The sequence below is a fragment of the Salmo trutta genome, chromosome 19 (genome assembly GCF_901001165.1).
Source record: "Salmo trutta chromosome 19, fSalTru1.1, whole genome shotgun sequence".
Taxonomy (NCBI): domain Eukaryota; kingdom Metazoa; phylum Chordata; class Actinopteri; order Salmoniformes; family Salmonidae; genus Salmo; species Salmo trutta.
In genome coordinates, this window is record NC_042975.1 from 37773912 (window position 1) to 37791388 (window position 17477).

Below are 17477 nucleotides of genomic sequence, written 5' to 3' on the forward strand. Positions count from 1 at the left end.
AGGAATTTTATTAAATGTCAAGTACTAACCAAAAATGATTAGATTGGAGTAGCCTACCTGAGAGTTACCACGTAATTGGTGGTAGGCCAACCAATGACAAAGGAGTTCTTTGAGCACAGTTTTCTCTCTGCAACCTCTTCCATGCAGGAAGCCAACCACATCTCACACAGCCTCACTCTCTCCTTCCGTTTGCGGCTTGTGGAAGACCTGCAAGACAACAGGGTAAATACAACGATATCAGCAATCTATCAGGACAAATACAACAGTAATTGCAATCATCAATTCCCCTTTATATTTTCATTTTTTTTAAAGTGCCCCTCTCGTCCTAAGATACATCTGTACAATTTACATAATGGAGAAAATGATAACTTCTATTAAGTCATTGTTAGTTCTCATCTATTCTATTCATCTTGTTCAGTAAGTGAACATTATTTTTATATGCTGAGGACTAACTTTGATTTAGCAATGATGAGTGTGTCACTGAAGAGGAACAAGTGTCTCTCCTGGGTCTGCAGTCCAGTGCTGAGCTGCACGTGCTCTTCCATCACAAACTCTGCACTCTGGGACGTTAGGCTCTGGATCAGCGCTGCTCTTGGTGATGGGACTGGGACGGCATCCCTAAAGACAAAAAACACTCTGTAAAGGGGGTATCATGTCTCTGGCAATGAGACATGATACTGGACGTTGTTTCCCATCAAACAGGCATTTGCAATACATTCATCACATCACACAAAAAACACACAGGGGTTACATACAGTACCTTCAGAAAGTATTCATACCCCTTGACTTACAGTGCATTCGGAAAGTATTCAGACCCCTTCCCTTTTTACACATTTTGTTGTGTTACAGTACAGCCTGAATTCAAAAGGGATGACATTTTTTTTTCTCACCCGTCGAAATATCTAATTTACATAAGTATTCACATCCCTGAGTCAATACTTGTTAGAATCACCTTTGGCAGCGATTACAGCTGTGAGTCTTTCTGGGTAAGCTTTGCTCACATGGATTGTACAATACTTGCACAGTATTCTTAAAAAAAAAATCTGTCATGTTGGTTGTCGATCATTGCTAGGCAGACATTTTCAAGTCTTGCCGTCAATTTAAGTCAAAATTGTAACTAAGCCACGCAGGAACATTCAATGTCGTCTTGGTAATCAACTTCAGTGTATATTTGGCCTTGTGTTTTAGGTTATTGTTCTGCTGAAAGGTGAATTCGTCTCCCAGTGTCTGTTGAAAAGCGGACTAACCAGGTTTTCCTCCAAGATTTTGGCTGTGCTTAGCTCCATTCTCCATTCTCTTCTCCATTAATTTCTTTTTACCCTAAAAACTCCCTAGTCCTTGCCAATGACAAGCATACCCATAACATGATGCAGCCACCACAATGCTTGAAAATATGAAGTGGTACTCAATGATGTGTTGGCTTTGTATTCAGGACATAAAGGACACACGTGTTTTGCAGTTTTACTTAAGTGCCTTATTGCACACAGGATGCATGTTTTGGAATATTTTTTATTCTGTACAGGCTTCCTTCTTTTCACTCTGTCATTTAGTATTGTGGAGTATGCTGTTAATCCATCCTCAGTTTTCTCCTATCACAGCCATTAAACTATGTAACTGTTTTAAAGTCACCATTGGCCTCATGGTGAAATCCCTGAGCGGTTTCCTTCCTCTCCGGCAACTGAGTTAGTTATACTATCCAAAGTATAATTAATAATTTTCACAATGCTCAAAAGGATTTTCAATGTCTGCATTTAAAAAAAAACGTATCTACCAATAGGTGCTCTTTGTGAGTCATTGGAAAACCTCCCTGGTCTTATTAGAGATAATTGTGTGGGGTACAGAGGTGAGGTAGTCATTAAAAAATCATCATCTTAAACACTATTATTGCGCACAGAGTGAGTCCATGCAACTTATCATGTGACTTGTTAAGCAATTTTTACTCCTGAATTTATTCATGCTTGCCATAACAAGCATGAATAATACTTACTGACTCAAGACATTTCAGCTTTTCATTTTTTATTAATTTGGAGAAATATTTCTAAAAACATAATTCCACTTTGACATTATGGGGTATTGTTTGTAGGCCAGTGACACAAAATCTCAATGTAATTTTAAATTCAGTCTGTAACACAGCAACATTTTGAAAAAGTCAAGGGGTATGAATGCATTTTACTTTGTAGATGAGGGGAGTTCTTTACTAATTAGTGACCTTAATTTATCAATCAAGTATAAGGAAGGAGCTAAAAACCTGCAAACACAGCCCTCCATGGAAAGAGTTTGTCACATGTGCACTACACTCGGGATCCTGAGTGGCGCAGCGGTCTAACATGCTGATTCAAACATTGCACCTACACTCAGTGGCGGATTTAGGTATAGGCGACATGGGCAACCGCCCAGGGTGGCATCTTGCCGGGGGCGGCACAGAACGAACGCCCGCATTAAAAATAATAATAATATTCGAAATGGTGACATTTGCGCGATCGGTTTTCTATCGCTGATTTGCACGTCACGTCAATGATATCATGTCACTGTGTGGGACTGTGGGTCAATTAACCTTTCAATTAACCTTGTCGGAGTGGGAACCCTGATTCTAGTTTGTAAGCTAGGCAGGCTACTGCCTGGGAAGGTCTACTACTCAGAAGTACAAGATGGGGAGGGGGGTGGGGTAGGTTGACCTCAGGTCTCCCCACTGGAAGCCCAGGTAGGGGGAGCGGGGGAATCTATCAAATAGCACACCTCTAACTTTGTACAGTACTAATGCAATTAGTTGTGCAATTTAGTTTTTGTTTCTGTGTAATAGTGTAATAGTGTAATAATCAGGTTCTCTTCTTTATAAGTGTGTTATTCTATTTGTGTATTTGAGTGATATACGATTTGTGCAATTTAGTTTTATTTGTGTGTTTTTTTGTTAGCAATAGGGTAATAGTGTAATAATTTGATTATCTTTTTCATTTGTGTTTATATAGTACAATTTGTTTCTATTTGTCTTTGTTTCTTATTTTTGATATTTATGAGTCTTATTTTTATATAGATTTTTATATTTAAATCCTTTCCACCCCCCCCCTTTTTTTTTGTGACTGGCTATCTGCCAGTGGTTAGAGCTTCCTAGTGGTTAGAGCTTCCCCGGGTGGCAGGTAGCCTAGTGGTTAGAGCGTTGGGCCAGTAACCGGAAGGTTGCTGGGTTGAATCCCTGAGCTGACAAGGTAAAAACCTGTCTTTCTGCCCCAGGAGCAAGGCAGTTAACCCACTGTTCCCTGGATGCCAAAGACATGGATATTGATTAAGGCAAGCTAGCAACAGCAAGCTTGCTAAATAGGACAAATTAGCTTTTTTTATTTTAAATGTTTTATTTTATTTTAACCTTTATTTTATCAGGGAGTCATACTCAGACTAATGTCTCTTTTACAGATGAGCCCTGAATTACATAAATTACAGAACATACACACATCAACATATAAATACATAGAAAGAAAGTAAAACACAAAAAAAGTGAAATACAAACAAATTCATCAGTAATAAGTTCCTCAATCAGCTTTCTGAATTGCCCTAGTGGCACCAGAACATCACATTTAAGAACATTTGGAAGATTGTTCCATAAATAAGGTGAATGAAAACTAAAAGCTGATTTACCTAACTCGGTAAAGACCAAAGGAATTTCCAGAGCGTGGTAATTCATATGTCTAAAGTTTAGTTATGATGTTAGGTGCAGTGGGGCTTTATGAAAAAGGGCTTTATAAATGAAAACATAGCAATGTACGTGACATCAAAGACAGCCATCCAACTTTCTGTTTGAAAATGCAGTGATGAGTACTAAAATTGTCTTCCGTAATAAAGCACAGCGCACTACATTCATATAGATGATGTTGCCATAGTCTAGGAGTGATAGGAACGTTGACTAAATAATCTGCTTTCTACTATTTAGCGAGAGGCAGGACCTGTTTCTATAGAAGAAGCCCATTTTTATTCTCAGCTTCTTAACTAACTCAACAATATACAGTACTATCCAGATATTTGTAAGCGTGGACACGATATACAGTACCAAATAAAATACAATTTCATTGGTCACATACACATATTTAGCAGATGTTACTGCGGGTGTAGGCTAGAGCGAGAGTGTGGAAAGCTGTCATCAAGGCAAAGGGTGGCTACTTTGAAGAATCTAAAATAAAGTATATTTTGATTTGTTTCACACTTTTTTGGTTACTACATAATTTCATGTGTTATTTCATAGTTTTGATATCTTCACTATTATTTTACAATGTAGAAAATAGTAAAAATAAAGAAAAAAACTTGAATGAGAAGGTGTGTCCAAACTTTTGGCTGGTACTGTATATACAGTGCATTCGGAAAGTATTCAGACCCCTTTACTTTTCCCACATTTTGTTATGTTACAGCCTTATTCTAAAATTGATCAAATAAATATTTTTCCGCATCAATATACATGCAATACCCCATAATGACAAAGGAAAAACAGGTTTTTAGAAATGTTTGCAAATGTATAAAAAAAAAAAAAAAATTTTTTTACATAAGTACTCAGACTCATTGCTATGAGACTCAAAATTGAGCTCAGGTGCATCCTGTTTCCATGAATCATTCTTGAGATGTTTCTACAACTTGACTGGAGTCCACCTGTGGTAAATTCAATTGATTGGACATGATTTGGAAAGGCACAGATCTGTCTATATAAGGTCCCACAGTTGACAGTGCATGTCAGAGCAAAAGTCAAGCCATGAGGTCGAAGGAATTGTCAGTAGAGCTCCGAGACAGGATTGTGTCGAGCCACAGATCTGGGGAAGGGTACTAAAACATTTATTTAGCATTGAAGGTCCCCAAGAACACAGTGACTCTCACCAAGACTCTTCCTAGAGCTGGCTGCCTGGCTAAACTGAGCAATTGGGGGAGAAGAACCCAATGGTCACTCTGACAGAGCTCCAGAGTTCCCGATGGTCACTCTGGTCTGATGAAACCAAGATTCAACTCTTTTGCCTGAATGCCAAGCGTCACGTCTGGAGGTAACCTGGCACCATCCTTACCTTGAAGCATGGTGGTGGCAGCATCATGCTGTGGGGATGTTTTTCAGCGGCAGAGACTGGAATACTAGTCAGGATCGAGGGAAAAATGAACGGAGCAAAGTACAGAGAGATCCTTGATGAAAATCTGCTCCAGAGAGCTCAGGATCTCAGACTGGGGCAAAGATTCACCTTCCAACAGGACAACAACCCTAAGCACACAGCCAATACAATGCAGGAGTGGCATCTCTGGACAGACTTGAAAATCATTGTGGAGCATTGCTCCCAATCCAACCTGACAGATCTTGAGTGGATCTGCAGAGAAGAATGGGAGAAACTCCCCAAATACAGTGGTGCCAAGCTTGTAGCGTCATTTCCCTGAAGACTCAAGGCTGTAATCGCTGCCAAAGGTGCTTCAACAAAGTACTGAGTAAAGGGTCTGAATATTTATGTAAATATGATATTTCAGTTTTAAATTTTTTATACATGTAATCCATTTTAGAACAGGGCTTTAACGTAACAAAATGTGGAAGAAGTCAAAGGGTCTGAACACTTTCCAAATGCACTGTATGGACACCATCCAAAGTACAGTATGCTTAAATCAGACTTATTATGTGCTCTAGAGAACAACATATACTTAGTATTACCTGCATTCAGAACTAATTTCAGGTCAATAAAGTTTTTCTGTATACAGTGAAGGCAGACTGTAGTTAGATAGAGCCTAGGCCAATTGAGAAAAGCCTCTGAATTAGCAGTGAGTGATCAACAGTATCTAAAGCCTTTGACAGGTCAATGAAGAGAACAGCACAATGTAGCCTTTTATCCATACAGTTAACCTCATAATTTATAACTGTCACGTCCGCTCCCGCAGATGGCGCCAGGCTGACCTCCCCTATATTTGTCAGTTCCCCAGCTCTGTTCCCCGCTTCTGCATTGATTGTCTTTTGTTTGTGTTACTTGTTTGCTGATGCTGTTCCTGTCTCGTTCCATGTCCGTTATTTATTCAATGTTTGACTCCTCGTACCTGCTTCGTCTCTCCAGCATCATTCCATGTGACAATAACTAAGGATGCAACAGAGATAGGGCTATGACCTGGTTTAAAACCCGACTGATGTACATTTAGAATACATTTCAAAGATAAAGATCTTAGCTGAGAATGAATTAAGAACACAAATATTTTAGCTAGGCAAGAACGTTTAGAAATAGGCTGATAATTATTTAGGACACAACCTTTTCTTTGTGAAGGGGGAGTACACGGGCCACCTTCCAAACCTTGGCGACAGTACCAGATATAATCGTCAGGTTAAAAATATGGGTTAATGATTCAGCAATAAGGGAGGCAGAGAGCTGCAGAAAAAATGGACCAAGCATATCAGCTCTCGCATCTAGCACATCACAGATAGTAAATTGTTGAAATAAAAACAGAGATTCGCTAGAAGTTGACAGGTTAACCATCGAGTCAGCTAGAGGCTGGCAGAGGGAAGAGCAGTCGATTGACTGACAAAATAAAAAGCCTGCCGAGATAAAAAAATGATTAAAAGCAACACTTATCCCATTCAACTCAGTTATGATGCCAGAGTCAGACAGAACTTGCTTAGGCAGGGAAGAAGAGGAATTTGTACATTAAAGTGCATTTACTGTTTTCCAAAAGCGAGCGTTGGGCCTGTTGGGCCTGTAAGCGAAAGGTTGCTGGATCGAATCCCTGAGCTGACAAGGTAAAAATCTGTCATTCTGCCCCTAAGCAAGGCAGTTAACCCACTGTTCCCCAGGCGCCGAAGACGTGGATGTCGATTAAGGCGGAAGACGCATTTCAGTGGAAGGCATTCAGTTGTACAACTGACTAGGTATACACTACAGTCCGTTTTTTTTTCTATGGCCCAGGCCTGATTTCTCCTCTGAATGAGCTCAGATAATTCAGAAGAAAACCAAGGGTTCGATCTATCTTTGACTCTGAATTGTTTCAAAGGGGTGTGTTTATCTGCCAGATGAATAAATATGGAGGATACATTTTCTAGAGCCAACTCAGGGTCAGGAATACAGGAAATAGTGGCTAAATCAGTTGAACAAACTTTTTAATATGTATCTTCTTAATTAAATGATGATTAGTATTTTGCTGTTTTGTAACTCTAATACATACAATGGGACAATGATCACTGAGATCATATGCAAATACTCCACGAGACAAATATTTATGGGGGTTATTAGTAAAAAGGAAATCAATCAGTTAACAGGATTTTTCACATTTAGCGATGTGGGTTTTGAGATCAATTTAGTCAGATTAAAATCAATGCATATACTGTTAAATTATTAATTTAATATATTGAGTTGACCAAATCTCTGGACAAATCTTTTAGGAATCACAGTTTTAAGAGAAATCTTCTTTAAAGTCACAGATGGCTATTGCAAGAAACGACACTTTAACACTTTTTTGAAGAGCGAAATTTGGATCCTTTGCTCCGGACAAGGGCAATTCCAAGCATGAAGCTGACAAGGAAATTAATAATATTGAAAGTATTTTGAAAATTCCCAAAACAAATATTTTCAATATAAAATTCCCCTAACTGTAAATGTTAAGCTCAAATAATGCAAAATATTTTTTCAATTATACAAATAAAGTTCTCCTACCGGACAAGGATTGTCCAGACTTTAAAGAATCCCTAAGCTAATTTCCTGTCATTCTAAAAAATGTTTCATGGTTTATGATGTGTTCATATGCTATCTGGGCCCCCAAAAGCTTGTGCGGGGTGTGCCAGTGACTACAACGGAGCTACCAGTACCACCTGGGACTACCAGCACATACACAAAGGTGTCAAATGGCAATGATTAAGATAGTATCAATGTTGAAATCTTTATGATCGTTGCTGCAAATACAGAAGCATGTACTACAGTGTTCATGACTATGACACAAAAAAAGGCCTAGCGAGGGAGGGAATCTAGATGTCTACAGAATTAAGTGTCAATTAATAGTGATCTTTTGTAAACAAAGCCAACCAAAAGGTAGATAGAGACTAAATTATCTTCATTTTTTTGTAGGAGCTAATCCGTGATGGCAAGAGCCCCACAGGCCGTATTTCACAGGGGTTGTTTTTGTTACTCCTCACTATTTAGCTGCTGTTACCATGATAGAGAAGCTCTGACCAAATAAAGGCAGGAATTCTTTGCAGATGGCAGCGCTAAAGACCTTGGGACTGTGGAGTGCCGTGTCGTTATGCGTCATTGAGACAGTGAGCTAGAGCAGGGCTTGGAGAAGAGAGGTTCAAACATGGAAACAAAATGTTAGCCCTTCCACAGCTCAAGAGCAGTACAAACGTCATTGGAAAAATTAAATGGATTAAAATGAGAGAATAGAAAACCACATCCATAGGCTATCCATAGGTTGTATAGCCGCTGGAAATAGCTGTGGGGGGGGATTTAAAAAATGTTTGCCGGTGCTACAGACATTTATATCAGTCCACTAATACAGGACTAGTAAAGGCCCAGTGCACTACATTTTGGAGAAAATAAATAAAAAAATAATAATAATAATTGCATGTTTTAGGGGGTACTGCAGCACCCTCAGCACCCCTACTTCCCGTGGCTATGGTCATATGGAGCATATGCATTCTTATGCTGTACACTAACAAATATACTGTACCATATCATATCCAGTATGGCATAATGTCATTCAATAACTCATGGCAACATAAGCCTATCACCAGTCTGCTTCTAGTTTGCTTTCTTGATAAATGCAGCGACGGGGCCTGTGCAAAGTTGACAGTAATACAAATATTGTATCACTGAGCAATTACAATGGCTGGAAAAACTTACATTTTCCTGTCAGATGAGACAGTTATTATGGCTGAACCATGAGGAAATACAATCAGTCACTGACATGAGAAAAAATGGAGCTATGAAAACAAATACATTATATATACAAAAGTATGTGGACACCCCTTCAAATTAGTGGATTCGGCTATTTCAGCCACACCCGTTGCTGACAGGTGTATAAAATTGAGCACACAGAAATTCAATCACCATAGACAAATATTGGCAGTAAAATGGCCTTATTGAAGAGCTCAGTGACTTTCAACGTGGCACCGTCATAGGAGGCCACCTTTCCAACAAGTCAGTTTGTAAAATGTTTGCCTTGCTAGAGCTGCCACGGTCAACTGTAAGTGCTGTTATTGTGAAGTGTAAAGGTCTAGGATAAACAACAGCTCAGCTGGGAAGTGATAGGCCACACAAGCTCACAGTATGGGACCGCCGAGTGCTCAAATCAAATCAAACTTTATTTGTCACATACACATGGTTAGTAGATGTTAATGCGAGTGTAGCGAAATGCTTGTGCTTCTAGTTCTGACCATGCAGTAATATCTAACAAGTAATCTAACCTAACAATTTCACAACAACTACCTTAGTGTAAAGTGTAAAGGAATGAATAAGAATATGTACATAAAAATATATGAATGAATGATGGCCGAACGGCATAGGCAAGATGCAGTAGATGGTATAGAGTACAGTATATACATATGAGATGAGTAATGTAGGGTATGTAAACATTATATAAAGTGCTGAAGTGCGTAGCGTGTAAAAACCGTCTGTCCTCGGTTGCAAGACTCACTACTGAGTTCCAAACTGCCTCTGGAAGAAACTTCAGCACAATAACTGTTCATCGGGAGCTTCATGAAATGGGTTCCCATGGCCGAGCAGCCGCACACAAACCTAAGATCACCATGCACAATGCCAAGCGTCGGCTGGAGTGGTGTAAAGGTCACCGCCACTGGACTCTGGAGTGATGAACCAACGATTCACCATCTGGCAGTCTGATGGACGAATCTGTGTTTGGCGGATGCCAGGAGAATGCTACCTGCCCCAAATGGTCTGGGGATGTTTTCATGGTTCAGGCTAGGCCCGTTAGTTCCAGTGAAGGGAAATTTTAACGCTACAGCATACAATGACATTCTAGACGATTCTGTGCTTCCAATTTTGTGGTAACTGTTTGGGGAAGGCCCTTTCCTGTTTCAGTATTACAATGCCCCCCGTGCACAAAGCGAGGTCCATACAGAAATGGTTTGTCGAGATCGGTGTGGAAGAACTTGACTGGCCTGCACAGAGCCCTCACCTCTACCCCATCGAACAACTTTGGGATGAATTGTAACGACGACTGCGAGCCAGGCCTAATCGCCCAACCTCAGTGCCTTACCTCCCTAATGCTCTTGTGGCTGAATGGAAGCAAGTCCCTGCAGCAATGTTCCAGCATCTAGTGGAAAGCCTTCCCAGAACAGTGGAAGCTGTTGTAGCAGCAAAGGGGGGACCAACTCCATATTAATGCCCATGATTTTGGAATGAGATGTTCGACAAGCAGGAGTTCATATACATTTGGTCATGTAGTGTAGCATGAGTAAAAAGGGAAAACAAGTCTGGAGACAAGTGTGCAGACAGACAGACAGACAGACAGACAGACAGACAGACAGACAGACAGACAGACAGACAGACAGACAGACAGACAGACAGACGGTTTGGCATTATTAATATGGCTGACCTGCTGTGGCCCTTTGGTTTGCTGAATGCCTTCGTGATGGCTGATTGGCCAGAATGTCTTCGCTGAAGTGCTGTCCTCATTTTCTGTGAGAAAAACATAGATTTTCCAATCAGGGATGAAATAAACAGATTGTTCATTCATGGAGCCAAAAGTGGCTTGGTAAAGGGGTAGTTCCTCCAAATTAACAACAAGAGATGATTCCCTACTGTGAACGTAGTCTATGGAACAGGAGAGACCGTTTACATTTACATTTTAGTCATTTAGCAGATGCTCTTATCCAGAGCGATTTACAGTTAGTGCATTTTGTTATTATTTCATTACACATGACCAACCTTCAAAGCATTGGGTTGTGTTTCATAATGACTTGGTTTGCAATGACCTTCATCTATCTAATTTTACCAAGGAGAGCCTTGATTTGACCATGTACTGTAATTTATTACATTTTAGTCATTTAGCAGACGCTCTTATCCAGAGCGACTTACAGTAGTGTATACATACATTTCATAAATGTTTTTCCCCCGTACTGGTCCCCCGTGGGAATCTAACCCACAACCCTGGCGTTGCAAACACCATGCTCTACCAACTGAGCCACACTGTTCCCCAGGTGCCGAAGACGTGGATGTCAGTGGCAGAGAAGTAAAGAAATATGATCTGCAGACTACGTTCTCTCCTGGCTAGAATTGAGAAAATGTACACATGAGACATCATACTGATGTAATTTCTAGTGAAGTCCAGCAGTCATGCTAAGCCTGATGTCTTTTCAACAAATTTTGCCCACTGGGTAGAGCTCTTGTAAAATAGTTAGTACCAGGAATTGATATCTGTAGGCCTACTCGGTACATGGTTAGTCATATATTTTTCTCATCATCCATGTAGGCTACTGCGTCTCATAAAATACAATACAATATAATTGTAGCACTGCATAAATAAAAAAAATTACATGTTTTTTCCATAAGTGATGGAAAGCAGAATGTGGTATAGTTGCATCTGTTTCCTGCCTCTGCTAGGCAGCTGTGGGGTGAAGGAAGCCCTCTCCACCATGCCAGTATTATTAGCCCATTGGGGTAGAGCTACACAATGCTGCAGGGAGGTTCTAAACTCCTCAATATTGAATCTGTGTGGTTGAGATATTGTGTTATGGGATGTGCAAGTATTTTCTATGGTATTGCAAATCTATTTACATTTGATTTATTCACCTTCATTTTCTTTTTCTATTCTTAAATGAAAGCGGAAGTCCAATATTTCCTCAGTTGGTTCGTCCATCTGCATGATTACCATGTGCAATTTAAACATTTCCTACTTTACAATCCAGCTCGGTATGCGGTATAAGTGCACATGGATTGTTATATAGAAGAATTAATTGGGTAACGTTTGTGTAGGGTTTTCATAGTGTCTTCTCCAACCTTTTATATATACAGTGCATTCGGAAAGTATTCAGACCCCTTGACTTTTTCCACATTTTGTTACATTACAGCCTAATTCTAAAATGTATAAAATAGATTTGTTTTCTCATCAGTCTACACACAATACCTCATAATGACAAAGCAAAAAAAGTTTTTTTATAATTTATTGCAAATTTATATTAAAAAAAGGAAATATTTCATTCACATAAGTATTCAGACCCTTTACTATGTACTTTGTTGACACACCTTTGGTAGTGATTACAGCCTTGAGTCTTCTTGGGTATGACGCAACAAGCTTGGCACCCGTGTATTTGGGGAGTTTCTCCCATTCTTCTCTGAAGATCCTCTCAACCTCTGTCAGTTTGGATGGGGACTGCACAGCTGTTTTCAGGTCTCTCCAGAGATGTTAGAACGGGTTCAAGTCTGGCTGGCCCACTCAAGAACATTCAGAAACTTGTCCCGAAGCCACTCCTGCATTGTCTTGGCTGTGTGCTTAGGGTCATTGTCCTGTTGGAAAGTCGCCCCAGTCTGAGGTCCTGAGCGCTCTAGGACAGGTTTTCATCAAGGATCTCTCTGTAGTTTGCTCCGTTTATTTGTCCCTCAATTCTGACTAGTCTCCCAGTCGCTGCCGCTGAAAACATCCCCACAGCATGATGCTGCCACTACCATGCTTTACCGTAGGTATGGTGCCAGGTTTCCTCCAGACGTGACACTTGACATTCAGGTGAAAGAGTTGAATCTTGGTTTCATCAGACCAGAGAATCTTGTTTCTCATGGTCTGAGAGTCCTTTAGGTGCCTTTTGGCAAACTCCAAGCGGCTGTCATGTGCCTTTTACTGAGGAGTGGCTTCTGTCTGGCCACTCTATCATAAAGGCCTGATTGGTGGAGTGCTGCAGAGATGGTTGTCGTTCTGAAAGGTTCTCCCATCTCCACAGAGGAACTCTGGAGCTTTGTCAGAGTGATCATCGGATTCTTGGTCACCTCCCTGACCAAGGCCCTTCTTCCCTAATTGCTTGGTTTGGTCGGACAGCCAGCTCTAGGAAGAGTCCAAACTTCTTACATTTAAGAAAGATGGAGGCCACTGTGTTCTTGAGGAACCTTCAATGCTGCAGAAATGTTTGGTACTCTTCCCCAGATCTGTGACACAATACTGTCTCGGTGCTTTACGGACAATTCCTTCGACCTCATGTCTTGGTTTTGCTCTGACATGCACTGTCAACTGAGGGACCTTACATAGACAGGTTGGTGCCTTTCCAAATCATGACCAATCAATTGAATTTACCACAGGTGGACTCCAATCAAGTTGTAGATACATCTCAAGGATGATCAATGGAAACAGTACGCACCTGAGCTCAATTTCGAGTTGCATAGTATCTGTCCATAGGACCACTTTAAGCCGTAAACTCCACAGAGCTGGGCTTTATGGAAGAGTGGCCAGAAAAAGCCATTGCTTAAAGAAAAAATAAGCAAACACGTTTGGTGTTTGCCAAAAGGCATGTGAGAGACTCCCCAAACATATGGATGGAGGTACTCTGGGGAGATGAGACTAAAATGTAGCTTTTTGGTCATCAAGGAAAACGCTATGTCTGGCCTAAACCCAACACCTCTCATCACCCCGAGCACACCATCCCTTCATGCCACCACCATGAAGCATGGTGGTGGCACTATCATGCTGTGGGGATGTTTTTCATCGGCAGGGACTGGGAAACTGGTCAGAATTGAAGGAATGATGGATGGTGCAAAATACAGGGAAATTGTTGAGGGGAAACCTGTTTCAGTCTTCCAGAGATTTGAGACTGGGACAGAGGTTCATCTTCCAGCAGGACAATGACCCTAAGCATACTGCTAAAGCAACACTTGAGTGGTTTAAGGGGAAACATTGAAATGTCTTGGAATGGCCTAGTCAAAGCCCAGACCTCAATCCAATTGAGAATCTGTGGTATGACTTAAAGATTGCTGTACACCAGCGGAACCCATCCAACTTGAAGGAGCTGGAGCAGTTTTGCCTTGAAGAACAGGCAAAAATCCCAGTGGCTAGATGTGCCAAGCTTATAGAGACATGCATCTGTAATTGCTGCAAAAGGTGGCTCTACAAAGTATTGACTTTGGGGGGGTGAAGAGTTATGCACGCTCAAGTTTTCTGTTTCCTTTCCTTATTATTTCTTGTTTGTTCCACAATTAAAAATATTTTGCATCTTCAAAGTGGTAGGCATGTTGTGTAAATCAAATGATACAAACCCCCCAAAAACTCAATTTTAATTCCAGGTTGTAAGGCAACAAAATAGGAAAAATGCCAAAGGGGAGAATACTTTTGCAAGCCACTGTATATACAGTATTGTGTAGGGTGGTGCATACAATTTCAACCTTGGATTTTCAAGCCGAGTGATGAAAAGAGACCACAAACAAATCCATTAACATGTTAAGTAAGTGAGGATAATACATTGAGACTGCCATTGTTGATATGGTGCTTTCAGAAAGTGTTCACACCCCTTGACTTATTCCACATTTTGTTGTGTTACAGCCTGAATTCAAAATTGATTACATTTATATTTCTTATCCATCTACACACAATACCCCATAATGACAACGTGAATTTCTTGTTGTTGTTGGAATTTTAGCAAATTTAGGGAAGATGAAATACAGAATATCTGATTTACATAAGTATTCACACCAGTGAGTCAATACATGTTTGAATCACCTTTGGCAGTGATTACAGCTGTGAGTATTTCTGGGTAAGTCTCTGAGCTTTGCACACCTGGATTGTAAAATATTTGCCCATTTTTCTTTAAAAAATTCTTCAAGCTCTGTCAAGTTGGTTGTTGATCATTGCTAGACAGCCATTTTCAAGTCTTGTCATAGATTTTCAAGCTGATTTAAGTCAGAAATGTAACTAGGCCACTCAGGAACATTCAATGTCATCTTGGTAACCAACTCCAGTGTATATTTGGCCTTGTGTTTTAGGTTATTGTCCTGCTGAAAGGTAAATTTGTCTCCCAGTGTCTGGTGGAAAGCAGACTGAACCAGGTTTTCTTCTAGGACTTTTCCTTATCTTACTTCTTTTCAGTTAATTTTTATCCTAAAAAACACTCCCTAGTCCTTGCCAATGACAAGCATACCCATAACATGATGCAGACACCACCATGCTTGAAAATATGAAGAGTTGTACTTAGTGATGTGTTGTGTTGGATTTTCCCCAAACATAACGCTTTGTATTCAGGACATAAATTAATTTCTTTGCCACGTTTTTTGCAGTTTTACTTTAGTGCCTTATTGGAAACAGGATGCGTGTTCTGGAATATAAAAAATTCTGGACAGGCTTCCTTCTTTTCACTCTGTCATTTAGTTTAGTATTGCGGAGTAACTACAATGTTGTTGATCCATCTTCCGTTTTCTCCTATCACAGCCATTAAACTCTTTCGTGGTGAAATCCCTGAGCGGTTCCCTTCTTCTCCGGCAACTGAGTTAGGAAGGACGCCTCTATCTTTGTAGTGACTAGGTGTAGAGGTACACCATCCAAAGTGGAATAGTCAATGTCAGCTTTTATTTTTTTACCCATATACCAATAGCTGACCTTCTTTGCATAGCAACCTCCCTGGTCTTTGTGGTTGAATCTGTGTTTGAAATTCACTGCTCAACTGAGGGACCTTACAATTATTTGTATGTGTGGAGTACAGAAATTAGTTAAACACTGTCATTGCACGCAGAGTGAGTCCATGCTACTTATTATGTGACTTGTTAAGCTGATTTTTACACCTGAACTTATTTAGGCTTGCCATAACAAAGGGCTTGAATACTCATTGACTCAAGACATTTCAGCTTTACATTTTGAATTCATTTGTAAACATTTCTAAAAATACAATTCCACTTTCGCATTTTGGGGTATAGTGTGTAGGCCAGTGACACAAAATCTCAATTTAATCAATTTTAAATTCAGGCTGTAATAAAACAAAATGTGTAAAAAGTCAAGAGGTGTGAAGGCACTGTAAGTCTACATTGTAGGACTTGTTATATAAAAGCCTGATTTACAGAAATTAATACAAAACATTCATCTACATTCTAAATATTCATCAACTCTTTGACAAATAACTTTGACGATGTACGTGCACCCTAACACACACACACACACACACACACACACACACACACACACACACACACACACACACACACACACACACACACACACACACACACACACACACACACACACACACACACACACACAATGATTTGAGATTGCACAGTACCTAATGTAGAAAGTGAAAGAAAATGAAGTAAGAAGAACTTACCTTCTCCTTCTCTGGAATCCTTGACTCATTGCAGTTTACTTCGGAGTGTGAGCCAATGCTTTGTTGAGGGGTCATCTTTTTAAGCCCAGCAGGTCACAAACGCAGTCACAGTGTAATGTCCCGGTGCACTTCGATGCTGCCGTTCACTACAGAGGAACGTTTTTAAAGGTAGCAAAAAATCATAGTCACAATTTGTTTGACAAAATAATTTGCTTGTGCTGAGAGCCCTCTACAGTGGTACCGTAAGAGGCACCCTTTTCCTGCCCTTTCCGAAATCTCACTGCTTTCTGAGCTGGGCCTCCCTCTTTCCTCCTCACTGACTAAATAAGGATATCCCATCCCAGTCTCCTCACACAGTAGCCAGTGTGCAACTCACTGAGGATGGGGCAGACAGTCGGTCAGGAGGACCTTCTCAGGTTACACTTTATTATCCAGCCTTCACCCAGGGGGCACTAAGGAGGGAGTTGTGGTGAGTTGAGGCTGCACAGTGCTCTCAACCTCTTCCTAATGCAACAGGTACAGCTCATTGTGTTACACTAGTACAGTCCATTAAGGTTGTTTGGCACCTAAACGACTTGTGATTGTACTAACGTTAGGCCTACCTTTGCCCTTCATCAATGCATCAATTGAAATATAGAAATATAGAAAATATATTGTAGCTTGGTATCCCTTACAGAAAAACCACATGATTTCACATGTGGAAAATCACATGTGAAACCATGTGTTTTTGGAACACTTCACATGTGGTCACCAGAAATTCCAGTGTTTTTTCCATAAAGGATCAAATAATTTATTCCCAATTTAAGTTTACACTAAAGCCAAAATTAACAGTAAATTCAATTTTAACAACGAACTAAACTTTCCAAGTAAACCTTAGGCAAACTACAGTTACAGCTGATGAGAATCAGTTAGTGAATTTGCTGGAATACAATCCTGTTTGTGTTCTGTGTACTAATGAGAGAGGGTATATTGATATTGCCTGACGACTCTGAAACTGAATCCTTCCACTGCTCTATGTTTTTTAAATATTTCAGTCTCCTACTGCCATTGTTGAAGTTGTTTGTGGTGGTGATGTCAAAATGAGGGTGGTTGTACAAAACAAAGTAATCAGTGACTGGATCATCTCTAACCAATAAGAGATTCATTTTCAAAATGTAGCTTTACCCACGTGTGTTCTGGCATAGGCCTAACCCAGGCACCTGAGCGAGATTAATCGAACCCCCTCATTGCGGAGTAGAAACTAACGACCGTGGGA

At 40.3% G+C, this 17477-nt stretch overlaps 1 protein-coding gene across 1 annotated transcript in view; it reads right to left on the reverse strand.

The window, feature by feature from the left end:
- arhgap20b (Rho GTPase activating protein 20b) overlaps positions 1-16543 on the reverse strand; it is a 34993-nt gene extending 18450 nt beyond the window's left edge. The window contains exons 1-4 of the mRNA XM_029700845.1: positions 16223-16543; positions 10531-10613; positions 454-618; positions 58-207 (exon numbers count right to left, since the gene is read on the reverse strand). Of these exons, the coding sequence (XP_029556705.1) occupies positions 58-207; positions 454-618; positions 10531-10613; positions 16223-16297 (473 nt within the window). The 5' untranslated portion in view covers positions 16298-16543. The remainder of the gene's footprint in view (positions 1-57; positions 208-453; positions 619-10530; positions 10614-16222) is intronic.
- Between the last annotated feature and the right edge of the window lie 934 nt (positions 16544-17477).